The 19,645-nt window shown below is 42.2% G+C and overlaps 1 protein-coding gene across 2 annotated transcripts in view; it reads right to left on the bottom strand.

Moving 5' to 3' along the window:
• The window catches only part of MIPOL1 (mirror-image polydactyly 1), a 458,494-nt gene that overhangs the window by 20,241 nt on the left and 418,608 nt on the right, over positions 1-19,645 (bottom strand). For both annotated transcript variants that reach the window (XM_088471287.1, XM_088471288.1), the window contains one exon: positions 13,490-13,720. In XM_088471287.1, coding sequence (XP_088327413.1) covers positions 13,490-13,720 — 231 coding nt within the window. The remainder of the gene's footprint in view (positions 1-13,489; positions 13,721-19,645) is intronic.

The following is a 19,645-nucleotide window of genomic DNA, read 5'->3' as shown; positions in this document are numbered from 1 at the left end:
AGGGGATACTAAATATTTGTGAGTATCCCCCAAAAACTGGTGTTTTCAGGGAATATGCCGCAAATATTTAGTGATAAATAGACTCCTTGGAGAGCGATAAAGCGAAGAGATGTAAAGTACTAACCAATCAGTTCCTGTCACTTTACAGGCTATGGGCCTGATTCAGACACGTTCGGTAGATGCGCTCGCTCGCTCCCAGCGTATGGAAATTCGGCTAAGTGATGTCAAGGCAGTTGCTCGCAGGGCAAGTCATAAGCACATCCACTATGTATTGGCGAGCGATTACTTTTTGTTTGTAGACGCCCACCAGCCTGTCTTAATACGCCCACTTGCGCACGTCATCTCCAGGAAGTGCAAGAAACCATTGGTATATCGAGCACCATCGGATGCAATCGCAACGTTTGACTATACCCTGCCACAAGCACTGCGAGGACTTCAGTGTAGATTTCAAGCAAGTGACGTGTCCTATGACGCTGGCTGTTAATTATGCACGCCTCAGAAACGGCGTTAAATTTCCCAGGCACGCCTGCGTTCGCACCTCCGCTCCCCCGTTTCCAGTGGCCTGCCCCAGTTAACACCCACAAACAGCCTCTCCTGTCACTCATTCAGCTGGGCTGTCTATGCTTGGCGAGCGAGTGTTTCCCCATCGCTCGTACCAGTTTGCGCACGCGCAATACGAAGCTTACGCATGCGCAGATTGAAAAACATTGCTCGCTCCGAGTGAGCGGCCGCCTGCGAGAGGGTCTGAATCAGGCCCTATGTTTGAGAAATAACAGCTGGGAGCTGATTGGTCGGTACTTTATCTCTTTACATTTTATTTATCTCCGAGTCTTAGTACAGCTACCCCATAATCATATTTGCCAATACTCTGGCTGCCCCCTCCGGGACGGGGCAGCCAGGTCAGCATAGCAGGGGGGGGGGGGGGGAAGGGGACATGATGCAGAATTGGGGGTGGAGAAAGAGCGTGACCGTGCGATTGTGTCATCGTGGCCCAGCCCTCACTACACAATGCGCAGATTACCGGCGTTGTGAAGCAGGGGGTGGGTCCATGATGATGCGATTCAGTACAAATAATGTCATCACCCCTCACCCCCACTGCGGGAGTGGGTGTGTGGGTTGGGTCCGGGGGTACACAGACGGCCGGGAGGCTTGCACACTTTCTGGGCAGCCACGGAACGCCACCCGTTCCGGGAGAGTAGGCAAGTACTGTATGCCCATAATGCCTAAATGTTGAGAATATTATAAATGGTAGGATTTGAATGAATGCATGGTGGTTGGAATGACAATGTAATCACTATTAGACAGATCCCTTTGTGATATTTAAAAAAGACTATAATAGACACATTGTGAGTGCATAGGTCTCATAATAAATTAAAACATACATAAAGGTCTAATTAAGCTGCAATGAATAAGTGGATCCTGGAATGCGACCTCAACAAAAGCAAAAAAATACACAAAAAGCTTCCAGATATGGAGGAATATTAACAAAAACATAACAGTCAATGGATCTCTGATTGTAAGCACGGCCCTTCCTAGTCCTTTGTTTCCATGTCTACATTTAATTTTGTTACCTTGTATGCCCTGTTTTATAGATTCTCTGCTGTTTCCACTGTCTGCGTATTACAAATTCACAACATTCAAAATAGTAAAAGGCGAGTTTCCTTCATTAATGAGATCAATACATGATATGCTTGTTCATTTGGACTCAATGATTCTTTTGTTTATGGATTGATTTTTTTTTTTGTTTGGTAACTTTCTAGTCATAGTTTATAAAAACGATAAAAGCTCTTCTGTTCAATGACAGGAACAGCGTCTGCAAAAGACGGCCTGATGGCAATCTGTCATTTCTCCTACTCCTGTCACACGAGCGACTAAACAGCTGCTGAAATAACTGCTTGGATAATACGTACAACTGTACAGGCAGGGCTTTCCTGACACAAGTTAGAAAGCTCAAAAATCTCTTTCCTTGGATGTTTTTTCTGCTGCATGAAAAGCTCCTGTGTGACACCACTCTGATGAGAAATTCCAGAGTACCATGGAGATTTCTTATTTGCACTTTGGTGCTCACCAATGTTGCCAGTCCTGGTTCATTAGAACTAGAGATATTTATGATAATGCTTTTGCAGGAAACCTTTACTCCCTCCCTCTATTCACAGGATCTCTTGTACACAAAACTGCAAACAAACATGTGAGCCATATCTTTATGCTTTAAATTGGCCCCTCGTGGCTTGATCATTGTGCATTACGGACACATCCATAAGCTTAAATGGGGCCTGATAGTATGGTAACAACTTGGCTGCACATGCATGTCAGAAGCGGTCCTATTCTAACCATGGACGTCTAACGATGAGCCAACCGAGTCTCCTTTTTGAGTCATGTAAGTGGCAGTGTTGAGCCAATTGCCAAATAATGTAGTGTGTGAGGCTCAATATATGATAATATATTATCAATGTCAGATTCCATAAAACACAAACAAGTATAACTGGTATCCACTACCCGACAGTGAAAAGACTATCGTTATCGTTCAGACGTTCACTACACTGCAGGGTGCCCACACTGAACGATATGTCGTTCAGTGCAGGCACAATCATCATCTGCAAACATGCTGAACCTGGCGATATCGTCAGGTTGAACAGCATGTTTGCACGATGATAGATGTCTAAAAGACCAAACTTTGAAATGATTTTCAAACGATGTTCAAACAATTATCGAACGATTCTCAAACGATATCGATATCGTTATCGTTCAATCACTCATTTTAATCGTCTAGTGGATAGGCACCTTAAAAAGTCTGATGATGTAAGGTTGGGTGTATCCATTTCTACCACAGCAGCCGACTTCCCTGAGCATGTCAGGCAGCAAGGCAGTGAGGGATAGCCGCATATATTCTCTGCAGTGACTCTGCTCAGCTGTGACGCACCAGACTACATTTAAAACAAGCCAAATGTTTTATAAGCCAACCGGATCAGGGGTGACAAGTTAGACCCGTGGTTAGAGTTTGCTTATAAGTCGTTTACAGCTGGAAGTTTACACATTACAACACAGTACTATTGATTTATCAGTAGCAAAATATACGGAGCATACTTGGGTAAACTCTAGAGAGGGAAATGGTCGGGAGGTGATTGTTGTGGAATATTTCAGACACAAAGCTTGTGTCTGGCAGACTGAAATAGCTGCAAAGTCAAGACTAATATTTAGTAAGACCGAAAGCACAAACAAATTAGGTCTAGCGATTGTAGGCTTCACCCAGAATTAAAAAAGTATATTTACATAGCGTTTCAAAGTATACAACGGCCTCTCCACAGCAAACTGCTCACTTACAGATTAGAAAAGGAATATGTATTCATATAAAGCAAAAAGGATCTGCTGGGATCTGTGGCTTAAAGACTCAACAGTTCATTCTCAAATGTTTACTAAGCAAATTTAGGGCAGTGACAGATTTTATTAAAAAAAAAAAGAACATAAGTTACACCATAGAATAGAAACTATGCACTTTTTGTCATTTGCTTTGAATAAATAATACTGTACACTCCTGTAACTTTGATATTTGGAAGAAAGTAAGCTAAGAAAACATGCTTGCACTACAAGAACTTAAAGCAAAAAAATAATAGTTGGGAGAAAAGCTGTCTACTTAGATCATTGTCTTTTTTTTACAGAATATAAAATGCTATTTTTTTAAAAAAATTTTTACACTAAAGACAATGCTATTTGCTACAGCGCTCGTAATCACACAGGGTCTCATAGAGCACAGCTAACAAACACCCCTAACTACAGTGTACTATCAAACTACCAAGCAACGACATAGGTAGAGAAAAGACCAAATGTCACAGCCTTTTGAATTTAAATTACATTAATAACTTAAATAAAATAAAAAAATAAAAAAGGGGACATTTTTAACTTATTTCTATATAATTAAAAAAAAGGAAAAAGTGTTTATATCTGAATAATAAAAGCCTTTTTTTCTGTTACTTATCCCCAGCTATTGGCATCTGAGATAGTGATAGCAATAAGAGGATTGCTGTTGCTGCCACAATCCTTCTTTAATATGCACGGGGAGGCTGTCACTGTGGATATCCACCATCATAGAGGACTGGGCATATAAGGAGAAGCCACATTTTGGTTAAAAAAAAAAAACAAACACATTTTCGCTAGAGAAATTATTTATTTTTTTCCGCATAATAAATAAACTTGTTGAGAAGTTTTACAATGAACTGGTATTTGTTTTTTATGTTTATTATGTGTGCATAGATGTATATAACAAATACATTTTTTTGTTAGACTCATTCTCTGTACACAAACGTAACACCGATGACCTACTGTATATGGCACAAAAGCTATAAAACAAGTCATTGTACCCTAGAAGCGCCTTGTCTCCATGCCATATGTGTTCGCAATAGCTAGTAAATATTGAGGGTAGTAGCAGATGACCTCTTTGCATTATAGCCTATTTTATACTGAATAAATATAGTGTTACCTGGAAATAATCATTCACTTTTCAGCTAGTAATCAATCCAATTTCTCAGTTAGTAACAGATCACACTGATGCACTTTCTTTAGGTATTGAGAATATTAGAGGTTATTTAACTTCACTGCAGAAATAAAACTGATTTGTACTATCCACATAGAAAGGAAAATGACATTATTGGTAGGTAACACTGAAAGGAGACTGCTTGCATTACATTACATTAGTCATGCTTGGAGGACTGTTTCATTACCAAAATAACTTAAGTTATTAATTATTTATTTATTAACGGTTTCTTATATAGCGCAGCAAATTCCATTGTTCATGTATGTTCATGTATGTAAATGTAATAAAAGAGGGCCTCTTAAATGTCCCTATATTTTTGGATGAAAAGTAACAAAGGATCATTAATTAGTAATCATAAGCAGAATAGTTTTGTACAACATACTGCAAACTGATTGTGCTGCAGACTGGAGGCCTCATTATTCTCAATGGTGTCTGGTCCAACTTACCAAGCTCCAAAAAGCTTAGCTCATCAGAGCTTGGCTCCATTCGCTTTTCCCTAAGGAGGCCGAGGGCTCTTCCTCACCGGACAGATATCACAAAGTGATATCTGGTGTCATCTAGAGATAGCCATCACTTTACTGCCAACCTCTTCGCTGGGATTCACGCCTATCTGAGCTCCAAGCTGACCAAGCAATGCAAGATTTCATTTTAATAAATAGCCTCCAAATATCATTCCTTATTGCCGCAATAATCAGTAGTGAACATCATTTTGTTGTAAAGTGGCTTCCTCTACCAAGGTCGGTGACACTGCTGAGGTCACAAGTGCCTAGTAAATTAATAGATTCGATATTGGTTCATACCCCAAAACGGCTGCTTCCACTGCTAGTTAGGAGACAGGTCCACGTTAATTAAATTGTTTGTAAAATACATATAATGAGCATTTTAAAGGAGATAATGAAGAACATGATTGAAAGAGATTATTAAAACGGGAAGATTTTCTGTTACAATTTACTGTGCAACACATTTTCAAATGGAGTAAAACAGTTACTGTAGGTGGAGACATACAGACACAAATTTGTACAATGGGTGTTTCTTGCCTTTGATAAAACACACACAAAAAAAATGTAAAGTAGATTCAGGGCCACATTGTAACCAGAGGAGCAGCGCAGTAACCAATATCACTTGTTCGGTGGCTCTGTAGATGTGTGCTGTTAAAGACAGGACTTCAGTCTTGGTTATGTTTGGCGGACACAAGACAAAAACATATTGCAGTATATTTCACATAATGATCTGAGAAATGTGGAGATCCCACAGATCATCTTGGCAATCCCACCTCTTCATACACAAGAGGCACTTTCTCCACACTAAGTGGGCACATTGTTCCTCACACTACATGCAGGGGAGATTGATGGAGAAAGAGGTAGAATGTGACTCGGCCGACGGCCTGGGCAGCTGAAAAGGGTTTTGTGTACTCTCAGCTCACCACTATGATAATCCCTATACTTCACAGACTGTGCAGACCCTCATCCCTCTCACACCCCAGTGCTAAATTCTTTGTGTGTTCTATGAGCTTCCTATACTGATTCTTCTCAGCAGCAGAATACTTGTCACAGCTGTGTTAGGAAAAGGTAACCAGGTTTTAACCTGCCTCCCCCCTCTTCATGTGTCTTTGCCAAGCTGCGATCCACTTCACACTCAGCTGACGTGTCTCACAGTCACTATTCTTCTGTCCTGTATGTTAGAAGCGCCCTCAAAACAGATGTTTCCGTGTGTTTGTGCATCTCAAACCTAAAGGCAGGAGCCTGGCATATAAAAGGCAGCCACATTTTTGTGTGTCTTACTGTCATTGTGCGAGTCTGACGGTGGGTGGGCTTTGTTTTACTGTGTGTGTTTTAGGGGCCAGTGGAACTTGTAGAGCATTTGAGAGCTGTCACTACTTTCAATACCCTGGAGAGATTTGCATTGCCGAGTAATCCTGAACTGTTCAGAAGGGGTGAAAGTCATTTTCTTTCTTATAGTTGCACCTATAAACAATGAGAATCTCATGGCTACATTTTGCTGATCATCTAGTAATGTCCAATAATAATAAAACAACCTATAGGGTATATCTATTCGCAGCACCAATACATTTTGCAAATCATCTCGTGCTTACCAACCAGGTAGAGTCAAGAAATCTTAAATTTTGTACATCTGCAGTTCTTCTCTTTAAATTATTATTTTTTTTTTTTAAATAAACTCCAAATTAAATTGAAGTGGGACTCCTGCTCTTTGCTAAATGAGCGACCACGATTGAGGAATCCAATGCACTTGCTAGAAAAAAAAGGCAGCTAAGTAATTGGGCAAGCGAGTACTTGTGTGGCGTAGACAGGATTTTATAAAAACAGAATTTTACTTTTTTTTTGTAAGTTCTGCACATATTTACTTAAAGGAGACATATTCCTGTACCTACTACTAATGTTCCTGAAGCTAATGAAGACTGAATTATTCTGAGACAAACTTATATTACTCATACTATTGGGTTATGGGTGTAATTAGCCACCTGAGAAAGAACTGGTAACTAAATCTGTTTGGCCAAGTTGATACCAACTACGGATTAATACTCTGCTTGGACAAAAACACATGATAAAAACAGCCGCACAGAAAGTGCAAACTGATTATAATGATGTTCTCTACAATACAGGCTCTTGATATATGTTTTTAGGGATGCAGTCAGGAAGCCGATGGTCGAAATGCCGACTGCTGGCTTGCCGACTGTCAAATCCCGGCAGAGTACTAATGACAGGCTTCGTAATCCCGGCGCCTGTCATTATACCTACGTCGGGAGCCAGACACCCTGCATACCGAATGAAGGTAAGCCGGGCGGCGGGCGCGGACAGCTGTGGGGAGGTGGAGGGTTAGGTTAGGGGCTCCCGGAGGGGGACTTAGGGTCAGGCACCCCACCAGGAGGGTTAGGGTTAGGCTAGGGGAAGGGGGGGTTAGGGTTAGGCACCCCCCGGGAGTCTTAGGTTTAGGCTGCGGGGACAGAGGGGTTAGGTTTAGGCACTAGGCACCAGGGGGGGAGGTTAGGGTTAGGCACCCCTAAAGGAGGGTTAGGGTTAGGGGGGGAGTAGAGTTAGTTATACTCACCTTTTTAGCTGTCGGGATCTTTACTGCTGCCGGTCTTCCACCGCCGGTATTTCATACCGATCCCATGTTTTTATGCCTTTTTCTATACTAGAAAGGACATTGACTTTGCTTTTTGTATATCCTGGCAATTGGGTTAAAATTTCATTGCTCACTCCTTTTATGTTGGTAAATCGTTGACCTACAGATGTGTCCACACACATGCACCCTTTCAGCGCCATATGGCGAGAGATGCCTGGCGAGATTCCCATGTATGTATTTTTTCCTCAATTTTACATCTTTGTTCGAAAATAGGGCCTGATTCAGAGCCGCTCGTAAGCGGCCGCTCGTTCGCTCCGAGCGATGTTCGCACATCTGCGCATGCGTATGGGTCGTAATGCGCATGCGCCAACAAGTCATTGCGGTCGGAAATCGTGCGCTCGCAAAACAGCGAGGGCCTGCGAATTTGAGTGACAGAATGAGGCGTTTGTGGGTGGTAACAGGGGAAGGTGCTTGAAAACGGGGAGTGGAGATCCGAACGCAGGCGTGCCAAACGGTCAAAACGGGCGTTTAATGGGTGTGTATAATTAACAAAGCAGCGTCATCGACCACGTCACTTGGTTGTCTTTTAGCCTGAACTGCTCGCATGATTGCGGTAGGAAAATGCTACCACAAGAATAGCGAGCAGTTCAGACGCCTTTCGATGTACTCGATTAATCTAATAAATAGCGGAGATGATGTATGATGCGAACGGCCAGGGGGCGTCTTTACAAAATAGCGAGCGCATGTTTCGTTCGCTCACTCAGACACAGACATAGAGGCGTCAACAGACCGCAAAGAGCGGTAATTTAAATAGTCGGCCCCTTTTTCTGAACGACCATTCGCAAATAGCGTCCGGCTCTGAATCAGGCCTTTAGTGTACTAGGTACTTAGGATTAGTATTGTTGTAGCAAAGGAAGTGGTATAAAGTCGCAGATAAAGCATTGCGATGCATGGTGCAGGTCACTCATATCGGACCGGCCTTTTGCTTTTCTACACAGACTGCATACTTTTTTCACAATTTTGCATCTTAATTCGCTAATAGTATCTAGGTACTTTTGAAAAGTTTTGTTGTAGCAAAGGAACTGATATAACATCGCAGATAAAGCATAGCGATGCATGGCGCGGGTCACTTGTATCGGACCAGTACGCAACTAATATGCTCGCAATCGGCCGATGGTTCTGTACTGCGCATGCGTATGAATGCGCGAACCGGCCACTGCGATCGGGACTGCGTTCGCAGTGACTACACAGACCCATCGCAGAGTGATTGAGAAGGGTGCGTGAGACTGTGATGGTACTCAATTGTATTGATGGTTTCGCACTCTTGCTAAACATTATGGATGTGTGTAAGGTAAAGTGGGCATTCTTATGTTGTGCTGCGGCGGCATAATGATCGCAATGGAATAACATACTATCGCAGTTGAACTGCGTGCGTAATCATTACTCCATTCGCAGTTGCAATCGGTAGTGTAACAGGCCCTTTGTCCTCAATTTTGTGACTTAGGTCGCTCGCTAGCGGGTCGATGTTACCCCAATGCGCATGCGCACGACGGAGGGAGCTCCGTCGTGCGCATGCGCGAGACCCGGACTGCGACAGCCAAGCTGTCTCTCCGGGTCTCGCACCAAAGGGGGTTTGCTATCGATGGTAACTGACAGCACGCCCACTTTGGTGGGCGTGCTGGGGGCGTGGCGACCAGACAGAGGCGTTCCCATGGGAACGCCTACCGTCTGAGTCCGGCCCCACTGACATCAGTAATGATGTCAGTGGGAGTGACTTTGGCTCTGATAGAGCCAAAATCACTCCTGGGCTTGCGGAAGCGAGACCCTACCGCAGGGTCTCGTCGCAAGCCCGATGGTCGCGATGGTCTTTGACCATCGCGACCATCATCATGGACGCTCGCATAAGCTGTGGGTGGTAACCCACAGCTATGCGAGCGTCCATGAGGACACTCCAAAAACAGGTGGGAGGGCCCTGATTCAGAGCGAGCGCTCTGGTCAGAGCGTTCAGCTCTGAATCAGGCCCTTAGTTCGCTTATAGTGTACTAGGTTCTTAGGATTAGTCTTTTGGTGCAGCTAAGTCTCAAAGTCCTTGGCGTATTAAACAGGGCTTGATATGATGATACATATCTTTGCTGCAGTCTCGCTAAAAAGCCCTTCATCGCGCGCCAGATCCCGTAAGACTCTGCTATTGCTGGGTGACTTTTTTGCACCTAAGTTGCAATGCGATAAGACTATGACGCACAAGCAGACTGTGCTGATTAATTTGATATGTGACACTTATATATCTGTGTGCACCTGAGTCTCTGCATCTTATCTAATAGTACTTACATTCCTTACAAATGTTTAGCTTTGTAAAGGTTGAGGGTACCAATAACACAAATGGGCTGCCAAAGGGGTACCCAGGTGAACAAAAGACTGAGAGCCACTGACGTACTGAAACTGAAAGCTGGCTCAGGCATGCGCTCTTCTGACTTGCCCAGTGAGCGGGAAGTTAACCCTTACCTCTCCGGGCCAATATCTTCAATAAACTTTTAGTTGTATTCGATTACAGAAGACTATATGAAGCACAGCGGCCCCTTTCATTGTCTAAATGGCCAGGTGTACTAAACCTGTACCATCCTGTTGTCAAACCTGGTTTACAGAACGGTGCAAACTGCCTTGAACAGCCACTTACTATTGATGAAGATTTATCAGTTCGCCCATAGTCTGGAACTAGAAGAACTGGAGAAGCTCAGCACTGTAGCTAGCTGCGCAACTTAGCTGGGGCGCAGACAGACATTTACACTAGAACTACCAGTGAAATCTTAGGTTATTATTGTTATTAAAGGTGGGCTTCAGTACTATGGCCAAAGTGGGTACAGTATGTACATTTCCTCTGCTCTCATTCATATCACTATTACTTAAAGATAGATTTTATATATATATATATATATATATATATATATATACACACATATATACTAGAGCGCAGCATAGTAAGCTTTTCTGGAGTAAGATTTCAGGCATTCTAGTGTATAACATCACGGCAGTTTGTAGTTCCAGTAAGTAATCTATTGTCACTGGGGATCGCTTACTCCTGCATCACAACTTTCAGTTCATCAAACATCTACAATCTTATATCGGTATTATACAGATATGTCCACATACATCTATTCCCCGTGCGCTACAAGTCGCGTTACACATAACATTCAAATGCGTCTTATACGCACAGCAATGTAAATAGGACACATAAGCAACTTCTGCTGATTAAAATTATATGCGGCATGTCTATATTCTGTGTGCGACTGCGGGTGCATCTGATTGCTAATCGCTATGTTACAGTGTCACAGCTGCTGACACCGTAACATAGTATTTTGCATGCAGATACACCCACAGTCGCACACAGAATATAGGCATGTTGCATATCATTTTAATCAGCAGAAGCTGCTTATGCGTCCTATTCGCTGTGCGAATAAGACCCAGTTGAAGGGAAAACGTTGCACGAGAAGATGCTCAGTGCTACCGCGTCACGCGCAAGGAGGCTAGATGTATGAGGACCCATCTGTACAAGCCTCCGTTTAGCTGAAATGTCATACGCCACACCTCCCAACTATACTGATTTGGCAGGACGGTCCCGACAGCTTTGTCCTGAACGGCTGCCACATGCTTGATGAGAGAGGAAAGTGACAGGATGGTCCCCAGCGCATCTGAAGGGCTGATCACCCCCCCTTACTGTGTGTTTATCTCGATTCCCCAAAATAAAAAGTTATGTAATGCCATCCAGTTATTACATCACTCCTCAACTTCTCTGATTTATTCATCCAAAAATAAATAAACATTCTGTAAAACTAATTTGATTATGTCACAATATCATATACTATTAAAAATAAAGTGTATAACCAATGCATACTCTTCATGACAAAGGTAATGAAATAACCAGACTCTATAATAAAACAGGTACATATTCTTGGCAACAGTGTCTACACATTGCTCTGTTTATTGTTTTTATGGTGCATAAGAAACAAGTACCACGGATTGCACCAATATGTCTGTGATAAATTGGGGTGAGATAAGAAATTCTAATAGGGTCCTTCAACTGGTCACGTCATTATAGCTGTTAATACCATTGCAGACACTCTCTTGGTTAAGTGATGATGCTAAGTATTAGGGGCTTGTACCATGTTTGCCTGTGTCTAAAATTAAAGGAGAACTCCAACTTCATAGACTTCTCTTTTCCAGTTTGGTCTATTTCCTTTGCGCTTTGACACAAAACTAAAACTCAGACCAGTGCATTGGATAGAACAAGATCTACAGATAATCTGTTGTATGGAAGAGATAAAAAAGCTCCTGGAAGATACATTTCAGTGAAGGTGTTGCTCCCCTTTATTATAATCATAAACTTCAAAGGGGGGGGGATTAAATTCAGTGAGCATCTCAAACTATTCAATTGCCCGCGCTGTAATCCCACAAGTAGCAGAGCAGAAATCCATGCTGACTAGTGTCTCGGGGCAAGTTGGTGTTACCGAATGCGCTAACAGCATCACGGCCGCCACTTAAGTCGGAAAATGCAGTTTACCGCAACCAAGCCTTAGTCGCGGTAAAGTGCATCTCCCGACTTAAGTGCCGGGTGCAATGTGGATAATTGAATAGCTCCGAGCACTTTTCCTGGGAGCATAACAAACTTGCGATTAATTGTTTCCGCCACCCATTGACAGAATTCCACATAATTAAATCAGGTTTCTCTGTTTAAATTGTTGTGGATTTAATTTCTTAAGGTGCATACACACCATGAGCGTCATCGACCAGTGTGTCCCCGGCAGGGGTGTGCTCAGTGTCGTTAACGACACTGAGCAGAAACAGTGAACGATATCAAGAACAATTTCGTTCAGTGCCGGGGTCCCTCCCTCATCCCCGATCATGCTACAACCTGACAATATCGTCAGGTTGGACAGGAGGTTCGGGCGATAAACGACAAAGACCAATGACCAGAGGGAGAGCGCATTGGTCGTTAGCGTTCATCGTTTTGGGGCAGAAACTGATCGATATTTAGGACGACTGAATGATAACGATATCGTTATCCTTCCATCGTCCAAAATATCGCTGCGTGTACGTACCTTTAGTGGTACTTTTGACTTGTATATGTGACATATACAGTATCTTATTCATTTACTGCCGTTTCATGATCATCTTAATTATTGATCTAATTATCACCTGAAGCAAGCTGAACGCGATCTCTGCAATGTGGATCTAGAGTGTCTCAAGAAGGAAACAACTTGTGCTTGTCAAGGGCATAACTATCATGCAGGTGCAGCTGCTACAGCGCCTAATTCTGTGGGGGGGGGGGTCTGTCTTCCTTGACTCTTCCATGATTCTATGTTAATGTTTTGCTATTGGGTGGTACATGGGACCCTAACAAATGTTGCCATAAGGCTCACGAATGACTACTGTAGTTACCTTCAGAGGATCATTTGCAGAAGCATTATATTCTTTTATGAAAATCATACCGATTGGTATTGCATACATCCAGGCAAATAAATGCAGAACTCAGTTATTTTACAGAATATAAAGGAGACTTTACCTCCAGAAGTGCACACACACCAGCGACAATACATAAGGGAGATATCTGGGGAGCTGTACTGGCTAAAAGCGGCACTATTGTCACCCCAAATCTAAGCTCATTTTTAGGATGGTAGTTTTAAAACACTAGAAACCGTTTGGCCAGGGGTTGGTTCTAGGTATTTGTAATCCCATCCTAAATCCTGCCCCATATATGAAAATATATGTTATCATTTATATTATAGTGTAACCCAGGGATACTACAATCAGACTTCTGAAGAGCTAATAAAGATCTTCCTATTAGAAATAACAGAAGAGGCGTTGCTCCCTCTGGGGACTTACTTCTGCACTTTCTCGTCCATCTCCTGCTGACCAGCAGTCGCTCTGCGCACAGATTCCTTCATCTCTGCATTCTGGCTCTGCGCTTCGTGCAGCTGGAGTCCCAACTCTTCAGTCTGCTGCTGTCTTATTCTGAGCAGCTCTGTCCGGTTTCTCAAAGCTTCATCATAGAGGGTCATTGCCCTGGAGAATTGCTCCTTTAGATCTGCTTCTTGAGACAAGGACTGGTGCAAGCTGGAGAAACACAATACACACAAAGTTCTAAATGAGAGTACATTTGTTTGATAAAGAAATAGAGCTGGCAGGATTCTGTACATAAAATTCCCCGAAAAAACTATACACAGCAATAGCAACATGGAAAAATAGAGGTAATCACTATTAATATAGGACTACATATAAAGACCTATTTAACAAGCCCTTCGGCCTCATAAATAATATTTTTGGGTGATGCATAAAAACAGGGGCAACTTTATTTGATAAATTGCTCCGTGCACCATTGTTTGAAATGCAATTATTTATTTAAAATATTTACACAACAATGGAATGGTGCCACCTAATGGTCTGAGCAGCATGAGGACTAGAAGGCTTGGATGATTATGAAATTATAATAAAACTATGAATATACTTAATAATAATAAATATTATTAATAATAAATATTATTATTTATTATTATTAATATTTATTATTATTATTATTATATTATAATGGCCAAATATTTATCTCACAGAAATAATGTAAGCAGGAGCTGTGATTGAACTCTGTCTGAATTTTGATTCTCATATTTGGCTATGATTGTTTCCATTTTTGTAACCATAACTAATGACATGCACAGCACTCGGGGACAACCCATACTTGCTGTACGAGGAAGGAGGCTGCTAGAATCTAATAACCTAGTCTGGTTATTAGTGCTTACAAACCGGTTTATTAGGTCAGATATCACCACCTTTGTCCGAATCACTTTGTCATTCCGTACAAATGAAAAAGAGGAGGCAGATACACAAGGAATTCTAGTGCAAAAAAAACTTTAACACTGTAACAGGATAGAAATGAACTAAAATGTTGTTACAAAAAAAGTCAGCTTCCATTTTCTACCCTATAAAATAAGATGCTTATGTCTGAAGGGGAGATAAGATTGAGGCCACAGTGGCTGCGAAGTGCAGCTGTAATCCAATTCCAAACTCGCTCTTTTTTCCCCAGAGGAAATCGTGTTTTTTTGTGCGCACCTCCCTGAGGGTGTGAGATGGTAGGGAAAAACTATATTTTAAGGTAAACATGTCGAGACAAAGTGCAGAACACCTTGGACTTCCCCTCCAATGACTAATTTGGAAGTTTTCAATTAGCTATATTGGCCCAATAATTACATGTCATTTTTGGATGTTTTTAAAAAAAAATGTCCTCAAATTACCCCCAAATGAACATTTTTGTTAGTTTAGGCACCCCAAATGTAATTACAGTATTTTTAATGACAAACAATGGCATTTACCATTTAAAAAAAAAAAGTTAAAGTGGCCTCAAATTAACACAAAATAACCTATTTTTCTATTTTTTTTTTTTCATTTTTCGTTTAGTTCGTTTGAGAGTAAACGTTAAAAAGTTAGTTTAGCTTTAATCCTTTTTTCTAATTTTTAATTTAAAAAAATGCACAAATCAGCCAATTGACACCATTTAAAAAATCTCCTGTACTTTCCTTATGCTCACAGCCAGCCTTCTATACGGTCCTGCTAACGAAATTGTCACTTTTTTGGGGTCCCCATTTTCATGCCCTTCTCCCAAGTCACATGCTATAAAAAATGCGCACACCCTCCCCGCGAGTGGTGTGAGTTGGCATTTATAATTGGATTGAGCGTATATCTCAGGAGTGAGCATTTGTGCAAATTGTGTGAGATTCATGAAACAAACTCTCACCTAATTGGATTGACCCCATAACACCAGTGTGCTATGCTACATAGTGCAAGTAGACAGTAGTCATTGGAGCAGTAGGGAAAAAATGTATGCCAAGATTCCAACAGACAAGCTTAAAAAAAATAGTGTGTAAGGTAAACAATAGGTAGTAAGGACATAAGGGAAATCCAGGCCACATAAAATGTATACTGCGCTGTCTTTCTCAATCTTAAATTCATGTTACTCAATCAGACACTCACTCATTGCAACATAGTCCAGTGTTCAAGTCTCCAAGTTAAATAATAAACTGGCTGCAGATTCCATCCCAGGCAGCTCACTGTCCTAGTGGGTCACTTTCCTCCCACGTACAGACAATGGCAATGTGTATATAGTTCTTCTTGTAAGCTACATGCAGCATGTTACTAGCATGCCAGGTGACTAATGGGATTTACACGCAGTTTTTATGACATGGACAGTCTAGTCAACCAAATATATTGCATTATTCATGATAACAATGAATACCTTCGGTCAAAGGAATGTATAACTGAAGTTCTTGGGCTACGCACTAAACATGACATGTAGAAAATATATTATTGCACCAAATGAATAAGAATACCCACACAAGGAATTGTAAGACTCTGATATGGTATAATGCACTCCTTACTGTAGATTATATTGCTATTAGGAGCAGCAGAGAAGTCCTGGACCATATAAGAGCATGAGGCTGACATGCTTCTATAACCAGGGCCCGCTCTAGGGTGGTCAAACAGGGTCGCCACCCAAAGAGGGTGCACCCTTCTCCAGCATCCCGATTTCAGCAGGACAGTATTGTCCCGCTGTTCCACCCGTGGGCCGAAGTGGCCCGCGGGTGGTCAAATCGGGGGGTCGGGGACCCCAGAGTCTGAATGGATGCTGCGCGCATGCACTCGGCAACCATTCAGTGCCGTGAGAGAGTGATGGGGAAAGCCCAGATAGTGAGGCTCCCCCCAGCCTGACGTTATTTGGTGGCTTGCCATGCGGGCACACACCTCAGATAATGCCACGCAAGGAGGCGTAGACTATGGTAATTAGGCCATGCCCCCATTTCAGTCATGTGCGATAAGGGGCGCAGAGCACTCAACCGGCAAAGGGCGCTATTAGCCCTGGAGCCGGGCCCTGTCTATAACAGGTCACAGGATTCCGATGTGACTTCCATAATAAATACCTGTAGGGGGGCATTATTATTATTACAATTATTATAAAACAAAAGTTTTCTAATTAATGCTAAACTCGTGACATCAGACGTCCCCAACTATGTGATAATATTAGAAGGCACAGTTTACATATAGTAGCATCACGTGTAAATTGCAAGGGGTCATCTTAATGTTTTGCTGGAAAATGGTGACAAAATACTGTACAATGATGTCTGTTTTTATTTTCTAAACTTCACTAGAAAAGTAAGATATAATTGGTTGCTACAGTGTTGCCTATAGCAACTGCTCATTTAATTTAATTTATCATTTTTTGCACCAAGGTACCATAAATGTCCTCTAACATAATCAGGGCTGTCCAACTGGCTGTACTGGTTAAATTCTAATTGAAGGGCAAAAGTGTGGGCATCCTCTTTAATTATAATAACTGGACATTAAAATAATCATCACGGAGCTGAGGCTATGGCTAACCATAGTTAGTAGTCTGGTGGCAACGAATTGTAATTAATTAGCCCAGAGAAATTAGCCTAGAAAATCTGTTATGCCAAAGGGACAGAAGCCAGACCTGATTACTGTTTTTATAACTTTTATTATGTTAGTTAAAAGATGCGAAAATAAATCCTAAAGAGGTATATGTATCAATTAGCAGGTTCTAGACCTGATAATTACAATGTCTTATCGTCGCTATTTGTGACAATAAGATATTATAGATCACCTGAATGTAAAATACACTCACGGGGACACGGGCTCCGAAAGGAGAACGCCCCTGCGGCATACTTGCCTCCTTTTGAAAAAGCATTTCAGGGAGATTGTGAAAGCAGCACCTATGAGCACGGCGGTGTCCTGCTACATCTGATAGGCGTGTCATAAACCTGACTTACATCCAAATGTAAATCAGCCCCAAAGCATTTAGGAAGATCTACTTGTTGATTAAAACACACTAATACTTTTAGAAAATGCATGTAGCCATAGATCAACTAATGATCCCATGTGAAAGTATATATACATACATATATATATATGCTTTTTGTTTTATTATATATATATATACATGTTTTTTGTTTTGTTTTATATAATAGAGTCATAGTAGGGGTAAGGTGCATTCAGGTAGATTACTAGTACCCTGGAGGCTACAAAGGTTAACGCCATCTGAAGATGGCATTAGGCACTGGGGCCATGCTCCGGAATGCACAACATAATTGATTCAGGCCTCCTAGATATATTTAGGGGATTCTGTAAAATTGTGGATATCCTCTGAAAACGTGTCATTTTGGGGAATATCCCGCAAATTTCCTTTGGTAAATGGGCCCCGAAGTGATGTATAAAAGTGATGACAATATTATTATTATTTTTTTTTTTAAATGATGATATTTTGGCTTAAAATACTTTAAGACTAGTGCGATGTTTATAATAATAAAAAAAAACTATTTCATTTGTCATAAAAAAACAAAAGCATAAGGACTAGAATGCAACTAAAATATTTTTTTCTCTTTTTTTGCAATCCAAAAACATTTTAAAATATTGCACTATGAGCAAAGAGTATTCTGTGTCGGTAATCTCTCTCAACCTTATCACTGCCCCTGATTCTAGGACATTGAGTGGGCGTCCATAAATCTGATTACCTTATCGCTGACTGTGGTAAACAAAACATGAGATGGCCCTTCTCCAGTCCAAAGTCAAAGATCTAACTTGAAAACAAACCTTCATTTTCAGGCCTATGTCCTAATTCTACCATAAAAAATAATGAACTCATAGGTCACATGACATTTACTTCTAACAGAAATGATGGACAGCTCACAGATCTACACTGTACTAAACAGGTCTTGCAAGACATCATGAGGTCCAGGTAAGGTGTTAAAATGATAATATAGCTTCTAAGGTGCAACATTTCAATTATGTCAACAGGCGCACCAAAAATATATTATACAAAAAATACATTCTATTTACTCCTCAAAAGGCACACACAGGGCCTGATTCAGAGCCGTACGCTCTGACCAGAGCGCTCGCTCTGAATCAGGGCCCTCCTCCATTAAAATGGAGCGTTCTCCTGGACGCTCATATAGCTGTGGGTCACCACCCACAGCATATACGAGCGTCCAAACCATCGCGACCATCGGACTTGCGACGGAGACCCTGCGGTAGGGTCTCCCTGCCACAAGCCCTGGAGTGATTTTGGCTCTATCAGAGCCAAAATCGACATCACTAGTGATGTCAGTGGGGCCGGCTTCAGACGGTAGGCGTTCCCATGGGAACGCCTCCGTCTGGCAGGCAGGCCCCCGGCACGCCCACAAAAGGGGGCGTGCTGTCAATCAACATCGACAGCACGCCCCCTTTGGTGCGAGACCCGGAGCGACAGCTTGGCTGTCGCAGTCCGGGTCTCGCGCATGCGCACGACGGAGCTCCCTCCATCGTGCGCATGCGCAGTGGGGAACATCGACCCACTTGCGAGCGTACTGCCGCTTGCGAGTGGGCCTGAATGACCCCCACAGCTCTATAATGTTCACATGCAAGTTGCCATAAAACACAACTTACTACTCACTTAATAGCAGTTCATGGTTCACTTAATACCAGTCATGGTGGATGTTCCTATTACATCTACACTATAATGGGTATTAATCAATTCTGCCCTTAACTATGTACAGACTGCTGTTTCCGCATGCTTAATGACAGAACTAAGTTTCCGGTTTTCTATCCGCCAGTCCTGGCAGCAGCCGTCTTCAGGTGTCCTTAGCCCATTGACTGCAATGGGGCTACCCTGCCAGAGAGGGATCTTGCAATCCGTCTCCGGTGGGCTGCAGGAGGTCCCGCTGTGCATCGCAATGTGCATGAGTAGCTGGAAAGCTGCACATGTGCAAAAGCCACAAGTGGGTCCGCAGGGGGAAGTAAAGTGATCGCGTATGCAGCATTAGGGATTCTGAATACTCAGGGGGCTTGCCGCGATTTATAATAAATATGCCTATAAATCCTAATATATGGTGGATGTTCCTATACAGCAGAAGTAAGGCCCTGCCGGCGAGAAGCAGATTACACTATTCAAGGCAAGAGATGATAAGGGTGTGGATGAGTGTTTTAGTGGTTTCCAGTATG

Source organism: Taudactylus pleione, unplaced genomic scaffold (genome assembly GCF_031769625.1).
Source record: "Taudactylus pleione unplaced genomic scaffold, aTauple2 ptg000113l, whole genome shotgun sequence".
Classification (NCBI taxonomy): Eukaryota; Metazoa; Chordata; class Amphibia; order Anura; family Myobatrachidae; genus Taudactylus; species Taudactylus pleione.
The sequence above is the reverse complement of the archived record's forward strand: the minus strand, read 5'-3'. Positions and strand labels throughout refer to the sequence as shown.